At 38.6% G+C, this 14,187-nt stretch overlaps 4 protein-coding genes across 4 annotated transcripts in view; 2 read left to right on the top strand and 2 right to left on the bottom strand.

Moving 5' to 3' along the window:
• LOC145484618 (uncharacterized) overlaps nt 1–14,187 on the top strand; it is a 407,604-nt gene that overhangs the window by 298,467 nt on the left and 94,950 nt on the right. The window lies entirely within an intron of this gene.
• LOC145484633 (uncharacterized) lies at nt 699–4,539 on the bottom strand. Its single transcript, XM_081463238.1, has 3 exons — nt 4,246–4,539; nt 1,500–1,891; nt 699–1,394 (listed from the first exon to the last, which is right to left on the bottom strand). The coding sequence occupies exons 1-3, from the start codon at nt 4,447–4,449 to the stop codon at nt 1,154–1,156; spliced, it is 837 nt and encodes a 278-aa protein (XP_081319364.1). The 5' UTR covers nt 4,450–4,539; the 3' UTR covers nt 699–1,153.
• On the top strand, nt 4,557–9,930 carry LOC145484616 (uncharacterized). Its single transcript, XM_081463215.1, has 3 exons — nt 4,557–4,645; nt 4,738–6,346; nt 7,092–9,930. The coding sequence occupies exon 2, from the start codon at nt 4,854–4,856 to the stop codon at nt 5,856–5,858; it is 1,005 nt and encodes a 334-aa protein (XP_081319341.1). The 5' UTR covers nt 4,557–4,645; nt 4,738–4,853; the 3' UTR covers nt 5,859–6,346; nt 7,092–9,930.
• On the bottom strand, nt 8,196–14,105 carry LOC145484655 (uncharacterized). Its single transcript, XM_081463257.1, has 2 exons — nt 12,404–14,105; nt 8,196–10,360 (listed from the first exon to the last, which is right to left on the bottom strand). Exons 1-2 carry the CDS (start codon nt 12,826–12,828, stop codon nt 10,312–10,314), a joined length of 474 nt encoding a protein of 157 aa, XP_081319383.1. The 5' UTR covers nt 12,829–14,105; the 3' UTR covers nt 8,196–10,311.

Genomic DNA, 14,187 nt, shown 5'->3' with positions numbered 1-14,187 from the left:
AGGCTGTTAGGATGAAAATCCACTATTTTTACCTATTGCACGCAAAAAAAGCAATGCTGTCGTGTCCATTTTAAAGAGGTATCTTTTAGGGGTCAAATAAAGCTCAAGCCACACCCAGAATGGTCTCCTCTAGGCGCTCAATAGACCATTTTACAGTTGTCTGCTCAGTGACCTGGCCTTTGGATGGCAGCGAGGCTGGAGTTGACCTTGTTTTGATACAGACCTCACTGCTTTTGTCATGTAAATGCACCTAGTTAGCATCAGAACAACTTGTTTTTCACAACAAAAGCAGTAAGGTCTGTAACAAAACAAGGTCAACTCCAACCTCGCTGCCATCCAAAGGCCAGGTCACTGAGCAGACAACTGTAAAATGGTCTATTCAAATTTTCTGATGCACATCCCTGACCCTTGACATACTTGAACAAAAAAAGGTCTGTCATGTTTCAAAAAATGTTTGAAGGATGATAAACACAACAGACCCATTTTGGCACAAAAATATGCACAGATATGATTTGTCCTTGGACATTATCTGTTCCTCAAAGTTCCTGGAAACTCACTTCTTGGAACATATGTCTACAGACAAATATTCAAGCATATTTTTGTGCCAAATGAAGGCTATCATTTATACATTTTTGCACCCAATGGAGGCTACTGTTTATTTATACACCAATATTTAAAATATCTGAAACTGTGAGAGATTAGCTAATGAATTATTTTATTACTGGATTAGTGTGAGGTAATTTTTGAACAAATTTGTTATTTATAAACAAATTACAGCTTTTTACAACCATGTTATTCTTTGTTAGTATTGCAGCTATTATAAGTAGTAAAAATAACGATAAATTAGAACCACAAATTTTTAAAACTAAACCACCAGGCTATTTGCCATATTGAGCTGCAATTATTACAAAATAATCCCTTGAAGACTTACATGTAGACGGTCTGAATTCTCAAGCACAGGAAAGAAGAAAAGAACTCTTTCTCCCACCGTATTCCCCAGCTGATGCTAGTCTACCTAGGAAAACCCTTTGTTTCACAATTCATAACAATAAATACACTGAATAATTTAATGGCATTGGATTAATAAAGTTTCTTATTAGTTAAATGAATTTTTCTCTAGCCACATCCCTGTGAATACAGCAAGTCACTGATGTCATAATTCTCTAGATGTGCCTTTTCTAAATCCAAAAATGCCTTTTAGCCAAGACCAAAGCCATGCTAAGCCATTCATAATTGTTTGAAAGAAGCTAATTTCCTCTCCGTGGAAAAGGTTTCCTTCACTGTCCAGGACCTCTTCCTCTTCAGTGTCCTTTTGATGAGCACCAAGCTGATCACGCATCTTTTCAATGTCCTCTCGAGAATACATTTCCATGCCTGGCATTCCTGGGATCCCCCTAAAGAACAGATTTGATGAAACCATATGTAAACTTCAGTTCCCAGTCAGTCAGTCAGTCAGTCAGTCAAACTGAAACAGGATTGGCAATAGAGTATATGCTTACCTCATTTGCTTCAAGATGTCATCTGCCTTCTTCTCATCTTCTGTCATAACACTGAAGTCTTCATTGATCTTCCTCTCTCCAGCCTTGAGCTTGGGTCTCTTACCCGTGCATGCACTAGACAACGAATAGCAAACTTCATTGATCAGTTTTGACAATGTCAACTTGTCTTTCCATAGCAGTTCAGCAAGATCTGTGTCCACTTCTGCTATAGACTCTTCACAAGCTTTTGAAACAGTCTGACATTCTCGTTTACATTTTCCAACATTGCTCTGCTCAGAAAGCCTTAATTCTCCATTCCTTTCAAGGAGATCTATTTTTGAGATCCAGCTTCCTTCCTCATTATCTGGATTGCATGACTTCTCTACTAGATCAATCACTTTATCTTCTTCAAGCTGCAAAAAATCAAAATCATAAAAAAGAAACTCAGTTATATTTGTAAGTGTATGGTTTCTAAAGAAAGTGTTAAGCTTTGTCAGTGGACAAGCGAAACACTATTAAACAACTTGAAGTTAACTAAGACAAATTAACTGCAGTAGTGAGTTTGTGAAGCTGACATTTTGAGCTTTAGCAGTAGGGGTGTGCCCCTGGGACACTGAAACTCTTACCCTAAACTAGACCGTGATTATCTTGATTTTACAACCCTATTCTAGACTAGGCACCAAAAACCACTATCCTGCCCCTGACTACCAATAAACTAATATCTTAAAAAAGTCACCTCTGAGTTTCAGTTTCTATCATAGAATCCTGAGTAAAGAACCCTGTTCTGCACTAAATTATTTATACACTGGCCACTTTCTGGTACATTAGACCCTATTCTAAATCAAAACTGTCTGATTTCTATACCCTATCCTAGACTAAACTGCCTGAGAACCATACCCTTCACAGCCGCACATACCCATATAGCTTATGTATGGGAGTACCCCTCTCCCCTTTGGGTGTAATCCACATAGGGGAGAATTGAGAAAGAAATCATCACCTTCACCTCTTTAGTGGGCCCTGTAAAATAAAGTATGCTAAAAAACATTATACTCTGTACATTAAATCAAATATACTAATTAAAAATACACTAAAATAAAAAGTACTTTACACCAATAGGAATCTAAAAGTGTAATACAAAAGTCTAAAAATTCGCGCATAAATGAAACAGCAGTAAAAAAATCAATCTAAACAAGAGATGTCTGCATTGCCTAATTTCTTCATCATCATTTTACATTTTCTGTTTTCCTGAAACACTTCACTTTTTCCCACCATCTTATATCATCTCAGTTAGGAGGAAGGATTTGTTCAAATTTATGAATATTTTATATTTGTTGTCTGTGAATTCAAAATAGATTCATGCTGGACTAGCTATCACTGGGTTAAGACATCTCCCCAAAAATATTTGGTTCGTGTTATAAAAAGACTGTGTTCCAGAGATGCAAAAATACATGTAGTAGAACTTTGGAGCTGGATTAATACAAATTAAAAACTGAATTATTTCTGTTATTCTGCAAGCAGTCAAGATAATCAGTAAAAAATGACAAAAGCATAATACTTGAATCACAAAATTGTATTAATAATGATGGTGTTATCAATCTGAGATAAGATTGGAAGATTAAATATGGATCGGAATGACTAGTAAATACTTAGGCATGGTTTTCTGTTGTACTAAGAATATCTCCTTGATATTCCAGAGATTTTCTTCGGCTTATGAACTTGAAATTAGGTCTTAACCCAGTTATTCCACTTTTTCTAACCCTAAGGCACTGTAAAAAGTAACTCCGGAACAAAACGTAAAGATAATTTATTTAAAACTCCAAGATACAATCACCATAACATGCAAATGCCAAAATCTTACAGGTTCTCCTGCATCATAAAAGATTAAAATAAGTGATGATTCATTATAACACTGCAAGGGGTAATTCTTAATGTCCCTCAGTTCTATTCAACAGACCACACCTTATATATGAAATATTAAGTTGCCACACCAACTCCCTACCAAGCTGCATAATCACAGAGGGGTTTTTTCAAGATAACATCTGTCAAATTTAATTTCAACTTGTGAACAACAGCTAGGAACAAAATAATGGTCTGAAGAGGATTTTTTTTTTAACCCAGAACAAGGCGTTTTGTATTTTACGTGATCAAACGCCATTATATATGTAAGTAAATAACATGGAAAAAGCCAAACAGATGTTCTATCACAGACAAAATCATGTCTGCAATAAATTTCAATTTCATTGTATTAAACTTCAACACCTGCTGGCAGTAGACAAGTATGTCAACATGAAACATTAACATTACAATGAAGGGTTATCACTTAACGTTGAAGCTTGAATGTTTCTTAAAACTGTTTGGACTGTTTTATGAACAAGTGAAAAAAAAACTCTCAAACACAATCAGCTTAAAAAAAAGTTTCAAAATCACGTGGATAATCGCAATTGCGGGAAATCTATTTTATAGAGTAAAAGATAAAGACCACAGATTTCGCTAGCAATAAGCTTATTTAAGCTAAGTCATAACATTGAGCTTTAAGCTTACATGTACACTGTACTGAAGCCTAATTAATGAGCATAAAATAAAGAGCTTGAATATTTAAAGCTTAAATGCACAACGTTAGCCTTAAGCTGAGACCGTTAGTGGATGTATCACGTTAACCGATTCCAGTACCTTTCATCGCACAGGAAAATTAAATTAAGGTCATCAGCGTTTCCAAAATGCGAGATTCTACCGATCTGCAATTATTCTGAATTATTACAACACTCACCCTTTTTGTCGCGTCATCATCTCGCATCTCTTGCGTTTTCCCATATAAATATTTCACCGCCTTTTGGCAAGTCTCGCATCTGATATAAGGGATATCCTCTTTTATAGCATGGTATTTTTCTTTCTTAGGGATCTGACCGTTTAGTGGGGAAATAAAAAGCGACAACAAAACAAGAAAAGCGCGCAAAGAGAGCGCGAGCGCCATCTTCAACAGGTCTTCGGCCGTGAAAATATCCAAGGGGTCTGGGTGATATAATACCACGTGTCAGCGTTAAGCCAATCAACAATTACTAGGAGAACGATACCAAAACGTTTTGAAAGACTCGTCGGCCATTAACAGTAACGAGCGTTTTGTTGTCAACGTGCAGTTATTTCACTTCTCCGGTACGCTTAACTGAAACGTAAGTCGTATTTGTGTACTTGTTTGGTATCATACAATTATAATCTACCAGCAAATTGTCAAGAATGTCTAACACGCTTCTACAAAATGCAGGATTCGAAACATTCTTGAACATCGAAGAACTGGAAGATCTCAGTTTCGAAGACGACCTTTACGGCGAAATTTCGAGCTTTACCAAAGATATTAGGACCAATACAAGGTGCAGCGACATGGAAGAAGATGACCTGCCTCTGACGAAATATCTTCTCCAGTTTAATACCGAAGAGCAATGGGATTCAGAAGAAGAAATTAGTATTGAAAGTTTTGAAGGCAACACATGTGCTGACCACCTAGGATGGGATATGGATCCGGTTGATTTGGACACAGAGATATTCGATATTGTAGAGGCTACTCCTGATAAAACAGATGCTTCCAGCAAAGAGGAGCAAGTAAAAGAGTTGAAAGGGAGAGTGGAGAAGTCGGGTCCCATCAGAGAGACAAGCAATGTGGGGAATTTACAAGAGGACGTAGACTTAAGCTTATTTCATGATAAGAGTGATAGCGGTAAGAAACAGGAGATCAAGAAAAAGAACACTGCGGGTAAAAGTCTTTCGAAAGTTGATTCAGTTCCTAATGGAAGAAAATCAACAAAAAGTCAAACACAGTTTAAGATGGCTGTAAAGAGTGTTTCTAATTCAACAACTGAGCCTCAGAAATCCCCGACCACTGCAAAAAGTCAGGCCGAGAAAGCTAAAGAACAGCGTGAAAGAAAGAAGAAATATGTTCAAGAACTCCAGGATAACATAGAAGAACTGAAGAAAGACAAGGCTGACTTACAGCAGGTCACTGCTCAGCTAAACGACAAATTAGAAGCTCTCACGGATGAGATCCGCTACTTAAAAGGTGTAATCACCAATCAAAGTGAATTAGCCAGAATTTTGAGGAGTGTGGCCAACACTCCAGGGATTTCACTCAGCTGCGGCATATTGCAGGACTGTGAGGAGGGTAATGATGGTAAGACAAACAAGAGAAAATGTGGTGATGCTCCAAATGATTCTGGTAAGAAGGGTGTTAATTTACGTCAAGAAAACAGCAAGAGAAGGAGAGTAGACAAGACAGCTACTGGTGAAATCAGTCCTGTTGATGCTGGGGTGTGTGTTCATGTGCAGAGTGGTAAAGTATCTCTTGAGTTCTGTGCAGAGTGCAGCAAGAAAGCCAACAGTATCATAAACTGAAGTGAACCAAAGCTAAAGGGAAATGTAATTAATTATTGCATAGCTATGAAGATCCCTCTTCCCAACAGTAGTTAGGGATTCAGTCGAACTGTTTCCACATGACTGCAGCAAACTCAGCGTCAGTCATTCAGGCTAGCATGGTGGGCCTTTGTCTTGTAGTTTAGGGATTTGCAGCTATAGTATTGGTTTGTACACAGTCAGGTAGATTTTATTGACTACAAGTAACTTGGTAAGTTGCTTATTACTGGCTTAAATCAGGTTAGTGCTGTACAATTCAAATCTGAACAGAAGCCATTTAACTCAAAGTCAGGAAATTTTTCCCATGTCAGTCATTTGCTGCAGTCATTTGGAAACAGATTCCCAAGAGAAAGCCGGCGCCTTTATACAAGGTTGATATTTAGCACTAACAAAGGGAGTGATCTCCCACAGTCTTTTCTCCTTGCAGGTTTCAACCAACATTTGTGGACATTTGATGTTGACACATCTGGGTTAGTATCGTAAAAATAGTTGTTACCATGTAGCAGCTATAGAATTTTCTAGGAGTATAACTTTGTATGTTTCTATGATGTTTATTGCAAACTTCACCTTTTACAAGGTTGTTTAAAATTGGCGAAACAAAACAATGCCTGTGGCCCTAAGAACAAAAGAGGTGCAGATTAACAGGAACAAATCAAAATATTAATTTTAAACTGGTGCAGATCAACTGTGAATGACTTAACTGCTGAGTAACCTGCAGTGTTTTGCTTTCAGAATGAAGTTCAACCTCTTACTGACCAGTACAATGAGAACTAACAATACTAATAACTATTTTTAGGGATATGATCCTCTGAAATCAGTTTTATCAAAAAAGAAAAAGTCTGTTATTTTGGGTACAGAAAAAAGTAAATTAATTAGTTAAAGTGGCAGAATTTCTATTTTGAATAGTTAAGGTTTTTGGTAATGTTAGCACTGTTTAATTATTGTGAATGTAATGTAGAAAATGTCATTATGTATGACAAAATCCTGTACAGAAACAGGGAATAAAAATACTATGACAAGCTGAGGTAGTCTTCCTAGTGATGCATACTGCACATTACTGATTTTTTCAGTAAATTATATGAATTGCAATGATCTTTTTTCACAGATGACTACCTACTTTGTTAATTTTCAAGTGGCAAGAAATATTTATGTAGCACAAATATGAGCAGTCAGTGAGCAAACATCTAACTTTATTCTTAAAATTCTTTTAACTAGTGCTGGAATGAATGCACTGTAGCGGATACTTGCAACTCCTTGCACCCTCCGGAGTCAAGTGTCTTTCCTTGGGGTGTGGTTTTAGTGTAAGTAATGTTCCTTCACGGTTTAGTAAGTATAAGTTTGTGAGGAACACAGGTAATGGTTGTAATGTAAGACTGTCACAAAATACATTCTCTTTTTGTAATTTATCTTTAAAGGGACTCTTTTAATTGCATTATTCCTTCTCAGTAACGACAGATTTTCTTAGGAAGATGTAGGGACCTCCTCCTCCTCCTTCCCTCCCCTCCCTCCTGTCCACCCACCATGCCAAAAGAAAAGTTGTCAATACCGGTAATTTGACCTTCAGAAGCATCAGCAACTGAGACACAACTTTCCATCGCCAGGAAAGTGTGTCGATTAAGCTAGAGGTTTGCGCAGGCCTGGGGTGAAACAGTGTTACATGTTTATTTACGATTAACGTAATCTTATCACTACATGTACATACAACTTACGGTATATTGTTGTACTAGCCTGTTATAAATTGTAGCAATTCATGGAATCTGAATTTGAATAGAATATTTTTCTCTGATTTTGAACATGAGAATTCAGAAGGACTGAGGTAAAATGGTGTATGTAAGAACAACTTTTTTTATATATTATTAATTATGTAGTGGCAATGTTACTTTAAAAGTAAGAAGTTTGGGTACTACCGGTACATGTATGTTACTAGAAGCTGAGAACAGAAATGATACTACACAATCTTAGCTCAAAATGGTTATATTGTAATGGTAAAGCGAAACTGGTTTAGTAAAGTTGTGAAATAAAACATGATTATGCCAGATTATAAATGCTATTGTTATTTGATTCTGATATTTGTTATAGTTTTAGATTTCTAATTATGTTGATTGGAGTGATTTTCAATTGATGGTCGCAAAGCCAAAACCAAACCAATTACACTACTCAGCCAATCTTAAACCATAGTAAACCCAAGACCATGTAATTGCCGTATTACTTTAGGCACTCAGTTGAAAACGGCTGTCATGATCTGATCTTTAGAACTCAGTAGTAAGGTAAAATGGTCTTTGGTTTGTTTGTTTGTTTGCTTGTTTGTTTGTTTGTTTGTTTGTTTTTGGTATACTCGTAGATGGTGAAGAATACAAGTGAATATATGAAAGATCATATAGTTGAACTGCGGAGAAAGATATGAAGACATGATTGATCATCACAGTTTATATACACACAACTTAAGCAGTTGTGAAATTAAAGCCTGAAAAAAAATTCAGGCCTGAATAGGATTCAAACCCACGGCCTCTGTGATACCAGTGCAGTGCTCCACCAACTGAGCTATCGAGCCAACTGGGAGCTGGTAGCCTGTGTAGCAAGCGTTCCCGTACGAGGCGAACGTGGGCCGCGTGAAGGAGTTTTCTGCATTCGGGCTGCACAAAAAATGGGAAGGAGCAAAAAGGTGGAAAGAGGGGGGTGGGGGAGGGGAGCGAAGGGAACATTCCCTTCGCTCCCCTCCCCCACCCCACTTCTTCCAGGAGTGCAGAGGTCATGAGCTTGAATCCCATTGAGGCCTGAATTTTTTTTCGGGCTTTAATTTCATAACAGCCTGGGCTGTGTGTATATAAACTGCGATGATTAATCATGTCTTCCCGACATTGATTATGGTAGTTACACTGTAGATAGCGATAAATACATGTGGCATTCATTTTCGTGACGATTCTTTAGAAAGTCGTCCATGCATCCAAATAAGAAGCACTTAAATAATTCTTGTGAATGATGTCAAATTGCTTTTTTTTTTTTAAATTGTGTTACCTTCAGGTTGAAAACATATTAACATGGAGTAGGAAAAAAAATTAATCTGAGTACAATCCCATCTGCAGTAAGTCTCTTGCAGCAGCCACCTCAATTAGATTTTAGGTATTGCATCTTTTTTTTTTTTTGGTGGGTGCGGGGGGGGGGACAAAGACCCAGAGCTGAACACAATGTAGATCCACCAGCCTGTAATAAGAAACATTTTTATACTGTTGTCAGTTGAGTTGAAAGCTGTTAGACCTCAGAAAATTTCTTTGTTAAGTCTGTCTAGGTAAGTCATACATGGATGACAAGATACTAACCCGGCTTACACTCTTCTTCAGATTTGTGTGGATAGACTCGTTCTAGATAACAGGGGGTTCTGGGTCAAAAACTCAACATGTTCAGTTTCCTGACCAGAAAAATTAATGGAGAACTTCTGACGATTGGTGAGGGGCATGTCTTTTTCCTAGTCTCCTTTGCAGTCATCATTAGGGTTGTCATGCAATACTTCTCCCCAGTGGGGAGAAGCATTATGTGGTGACCCTTACAACAGCTGCAAAGGAGACTAGTCTTTACCTGTCTCAGTTTCTTATCAATACTTTGCCTTTTAAAACTTACCTGGAATGCTGTAAACTCCTTTTCCTTGAGATTTGCATGCTGCAAGCATTTTAAGGACTACTGGGTTGATAAGAAAGACCAGCTAAGTATCTTCGTCACCTTTGATTATATATACCAACACAAGTATGGTAATCTGATCCAGTAATCTTGTCAGAAACCCATTGTTACTTTTATTTTCATTTTATAATTTATCACACCTGACAATGTTTGCCCAGCCATGTAACTCCACCTTCCCCTTGAAACAACAACAAGGGTAACAAATAACTGTTAAAGAGGATAAGATGGAAAACATTTTGTATAATTTGGGCAGTTTTTTGTGGCATATAGGAAACATTTGTCTTTCCTCCATGCCCAGAACACCTGGAATGAATTGTTGCAAAGTGTTGTATGATTTTTATGGAATTTTAAGAAGTGTAAATAAAATGAACTTGAACATGAACTTGTATTATACTAATCTTTTATTGTTTTCTTTCTTTATGTAATAAAAATACAAATACTGTGGGGTGAAAAATATGTAAGTCTAAACTTCCTTCCAATTAAGTTTCTTTTCAAACTTAGAAAATGTACATTCTTCCAACAATAATTTCCAGATTAAGTAAGATCTTGTTTGACATGAAGTCAATGTAAGTGACTCTTAAGCCTTAAAAAAATGGACATATATTTCTCCAGCAATACTTTCCAGATTAAGTAACTGTAAGGTTTTGACAAGAAGTTAATATAAGTGACCTTTAAAAGCTAGAAAATGTACATTTTCCAATGAAAATTTCTACGGAAAGTAAGGTCTAGGGATGAATTCAATGTAGGTGGCAACTCTCTCCTCTTAGTGCAGCTTGAATAACCTGTTTGTGAGATGCATATCATCTACATATCTGAAAGGAAGAAAACAAACAGTTGTTACTATCAACCTACTTCTGTGGGAGGTGCAGTGGCCTCATGGTTAGTGCACTCATCCCTAGATTGAGTAGTGCGGGTTTGAGCCCTGACCAAGGCCACTGTTGTGTTCTTGAGCAAGACACTTAACTCTCACACAACCTCTCTCTCCACCCAGGAGTATAAATGGGTACTGGCAAATTGTTGGGGAAACCTAACAAATTGCAGGGGAGTGACCCATGATGGACTAGCATCCCATCGGGGGGGGGGGGGGGGGGAGTACAAATACTCCTAGCCACTTCATGCTACAGAAACCAGGATAAGCTCCAGCAGCTGAGCCAGTTGGCTCCAAGGCTTCACTTTATCAACCTACTTCTACAGAAGAAATTTCTGAAAGTTGTGAACACAGCTTTCAACTCACTCTACATTGTCTGTAATATTTCTCATTTTATTTTTAAAACAGAACAATTAAACTTTTTGTTAACCCAGTTTCTGTGTTACTCTTTATTGGGGTACAGAAGTTAATGCATGCATATTGTATGCGGCAAACTGTAACAGCTCTGCGTGGTTGGTTGGAACATGAATTTATATCTCCCATCCCATCACCCCACAATTTAAGCTGAACGTTTCTTTTTCTTGAAAACTCTTCTAGGAGGTAACCATGCAATGAGCTAGCTTGCAGATCCCTCCCATGTCTTTCCTAGCATCTTTCTTCCCACCAATTCTACTTGGTTCAGGAACTTTAGAAGTAACTATGTACCTTGTGTGATTGGGAGTGAGTAGGCTATCGGCCAGGTTTCTTTTGCCACTCTCAAAATGATTCCTAGCTCATAGCTTTCACATAAATGAGCATGAAAATGCAAGGTATTATACAGCGGTAGACCCAACGTAATGGACTGTTATGCAAGAGGGTTCTGCCCACGTATTTGACGAGTTCAAGTTTAGAAAAGGGTAAGGAAAATTGCCACTTGGGTATGACAGAGATCCCAACTTAAAGAGTTGAAATTCGTTAGGTTGCAAAACTTGCCTATTTGTGACTGCCACCGGGGGGCAGTTACTCCTTGTAATGGCCAATACAGAGGAGGGTCTGCCCAAAAGAGGTACCTTTATCAGGCTTTGGGTAGAGACACCTGGTAGATTTAGTGGCTATGCAAGACCAGGAGATTCGGGCTGTATATGTGAGACTGGTATAAAGATTGCCTAGTTCATCCATGGCTTTATCCGAGGACTTCGCGGTCAGATTGATTTGGGTGATGTACCCCAGACTTTTTGCCCTGGGAACTGGGCAAGTAAGAAGATACCTTTCAAATTATATTCTCAGATGAGCTTGCTCAATCTAAAGGTATATGAAGAGGGTATTAATTTCTGTGGAAGGTATCAAAGGGTTACCTTTGTTGTTCAAACGAGATAAACTTATATGAAAGAGTGAGGGTCTGTACAACATTGAGGAGGGTCGCCATAACACTATCCTTTAAGACTCCCCAGTAGGACTCCCCACCCACTCTCCCACCTCGCCAACCCAGCAGGGTTTACCCCATGTTCAAACCAAAAATTACTCAAATCTTCTGTTTGTGTCGACATATAGCAAGAGAATGGCTTTCAAATAGGACAGAGAATGCTATACAAACAAGAGAGCTATTGAAGGATTGCCGTTTGCTTCATCTTGTCCTCAGCTTCTCTCGGACTTCACATTCAATTCCATGGAAGACCAACAAAGAGCTAAATTACAATGTGGCTAAAAAGTAATATCTTTAGTACAGATGGTACTAGGGAAGATACAAATCAAGAACATGGACAATTACTTTCTGTTCATCTTATAGTCTAAAAGTTGAGGACTCTGTGGCGCCACTTGAAGTCAATAATTAAAAGCTTATTACGCTTATAAGCTAGCGTACTCATAAGCTTGCAACAAGTTGGAGATGTAAACAAAGCCGTGTTCATTTTGTTTGCCGTATCAATAACCCATTTCTTCACAGGCTCCATCCAACAGTAGGCAATTGTGTTGAGTGTGATATTTACAGCTAAATAAACAATGAACTCACCGCGTCATAGGGCTGTTTATGTGTGGAAAATGCTTTTGGTGTGAGGGATGAAACGAAGGAGAAAGCGGCATTCCAGTTCCCCATCTCGGACAAATTTCTCGCTGTGGAATGCCTTTGGAAGGCAGGATTTGTCTCAACGTCGACCATTCCTGGCATCTAGTTGCTTGGGATGAAGGATACCACTTCTCTTCTTCTAGATGCCGTGAAAAAGTCTTCAACGAAGGTTGAGTTTCGCGTCTCCAATGTTGAGCAACTTCCATATCCGGTGGCCCGCAGATAAATTTCGAGCGCTGTACAGGAGCATTACTTCTGAGATCTTGAGGATCATGCCGTTTGTTCACCCACACTACATGGTTTTCTTCTGGTTGTATTTTTGCTGCAGTTTTGTAGCCATAAAGCATTCCGCCAATGGATTCCGCAGCCATTTCTAAAATTCCTTGGTATCGTCTGGCAAACCTTCAGTGCAACTTTTCCTGTTGCTAGGCAACGCTTCAGCTGAACCTCGCAGGAACTGCCAGCATTATCCACGTGGTCAGGTTGAACGAAAAACACATGCGGGAAGCAGGCGAGATACTTGAAACTTGTGATATAAAAAGATCGGAAGATGTACCACAGGTACCTCATGCTCGCAAAATGACTGTGCGTTGCAGATAACGTCAAAATGTGGTGAAAAAAGAAACAGATGCACACGAGCCGTAATAAAGCAACGTGTTAATGATGACGTTGTCTGTTCGTCTGTCTTCCAATACATCATAAGTGTAGTAGTAAGAACCAATCAAAATGCGAGAATAATTCGACAGTATAAAATACATGCAGTTGCACTGAGGTTTAATATGCAGCAGTCGAATATAGGGATTTGTATGGGAAAAACGGTAAATACGAAGGAGTAGAATACAAGTAAACCCATCTCGCTTTGGGTGTGTTCCGTGTCTCTCGTCAAGTTTCTAGGCCGATTTATAGTCATTCCGGTGTTTTTATCATAGTTCCACTGAGTTGTCCTCTATAAAGAGGACATTCCGTCCAGTCCGTTTTCTGGCATGCCTGGGATCCCTTCATGAAACTAGTCCAGCTCAAAAACGATTTTGATGCTGCTGGGTCTGCCAATTGTGTCCAATCCGAGATTAATTGCACGCTGGGCAATAAATAAAGGTAGCGTTAAGGGCTGACCCTAAGTGGCCATATCCTGTCATTTTAGCGGCAGCAGCTTGAAAATTCCATTTGCCCTTGGGGATTGGGTGTGGCCTAGCGCAAGACAGTGGAATGTTCATGCGCTGCCTCCCAAGATATGGCCACTTAGGGTTGGCCCTTAACTTAACCCTACCTTACCTTAACCATAACCCTAGGGGAAGAGAACATTTTGTTCCAATCTGGAATCTTTTGGCACACTTTTATTTTAAAAGATAAAATAATATAGATTGCTTGCTTGCTTGATGGAGAAACTTGAGAATTTGGGGGCAAAACTTTAGTCTCTGGGTTGAGATCACATAAACCTCCAATTTCTCCCCAGCTTTCTCCTGTGTTTGTAGTGGGCTATGTAAGTATGTCAGCCATTTTCAGTAACTTCAGTCAAAAAACACTGGTTCATAAGCTCTCATGGTATGACTTCTATGTGTTGCACTGCATTATGCCCAATTATTAATGAGTGGCACATTGTGGGGATTTCAAATAAAGAACGTAGGAGTCTGTCACATAGTTAACAAGCAGCTTACATAACGGTGACTTTGTCAATTTTGGACTTGTACTCTCATACATACCGACTTAAGTTTAATCTATACACCACAAGT

This window comes from Orbicella franksi, chromosome 4 (genome assembly GCF_964199315.1).
Source record: "Orbicella franksi chromosome 4, jaOrbFran1.1, whole genome shotgun sequence".
NCBI lineage: Eukaryota > Metazoa > Cnidaria > Anthozoa > Scleractinia > Merulinidae > Orbicella > Orbicella franksi.
The sequence above is the reverse complement of the archived record's forward strand: the minus strand, read 5'-3'. Positions and strand labels throughout refer to the sequence as shown.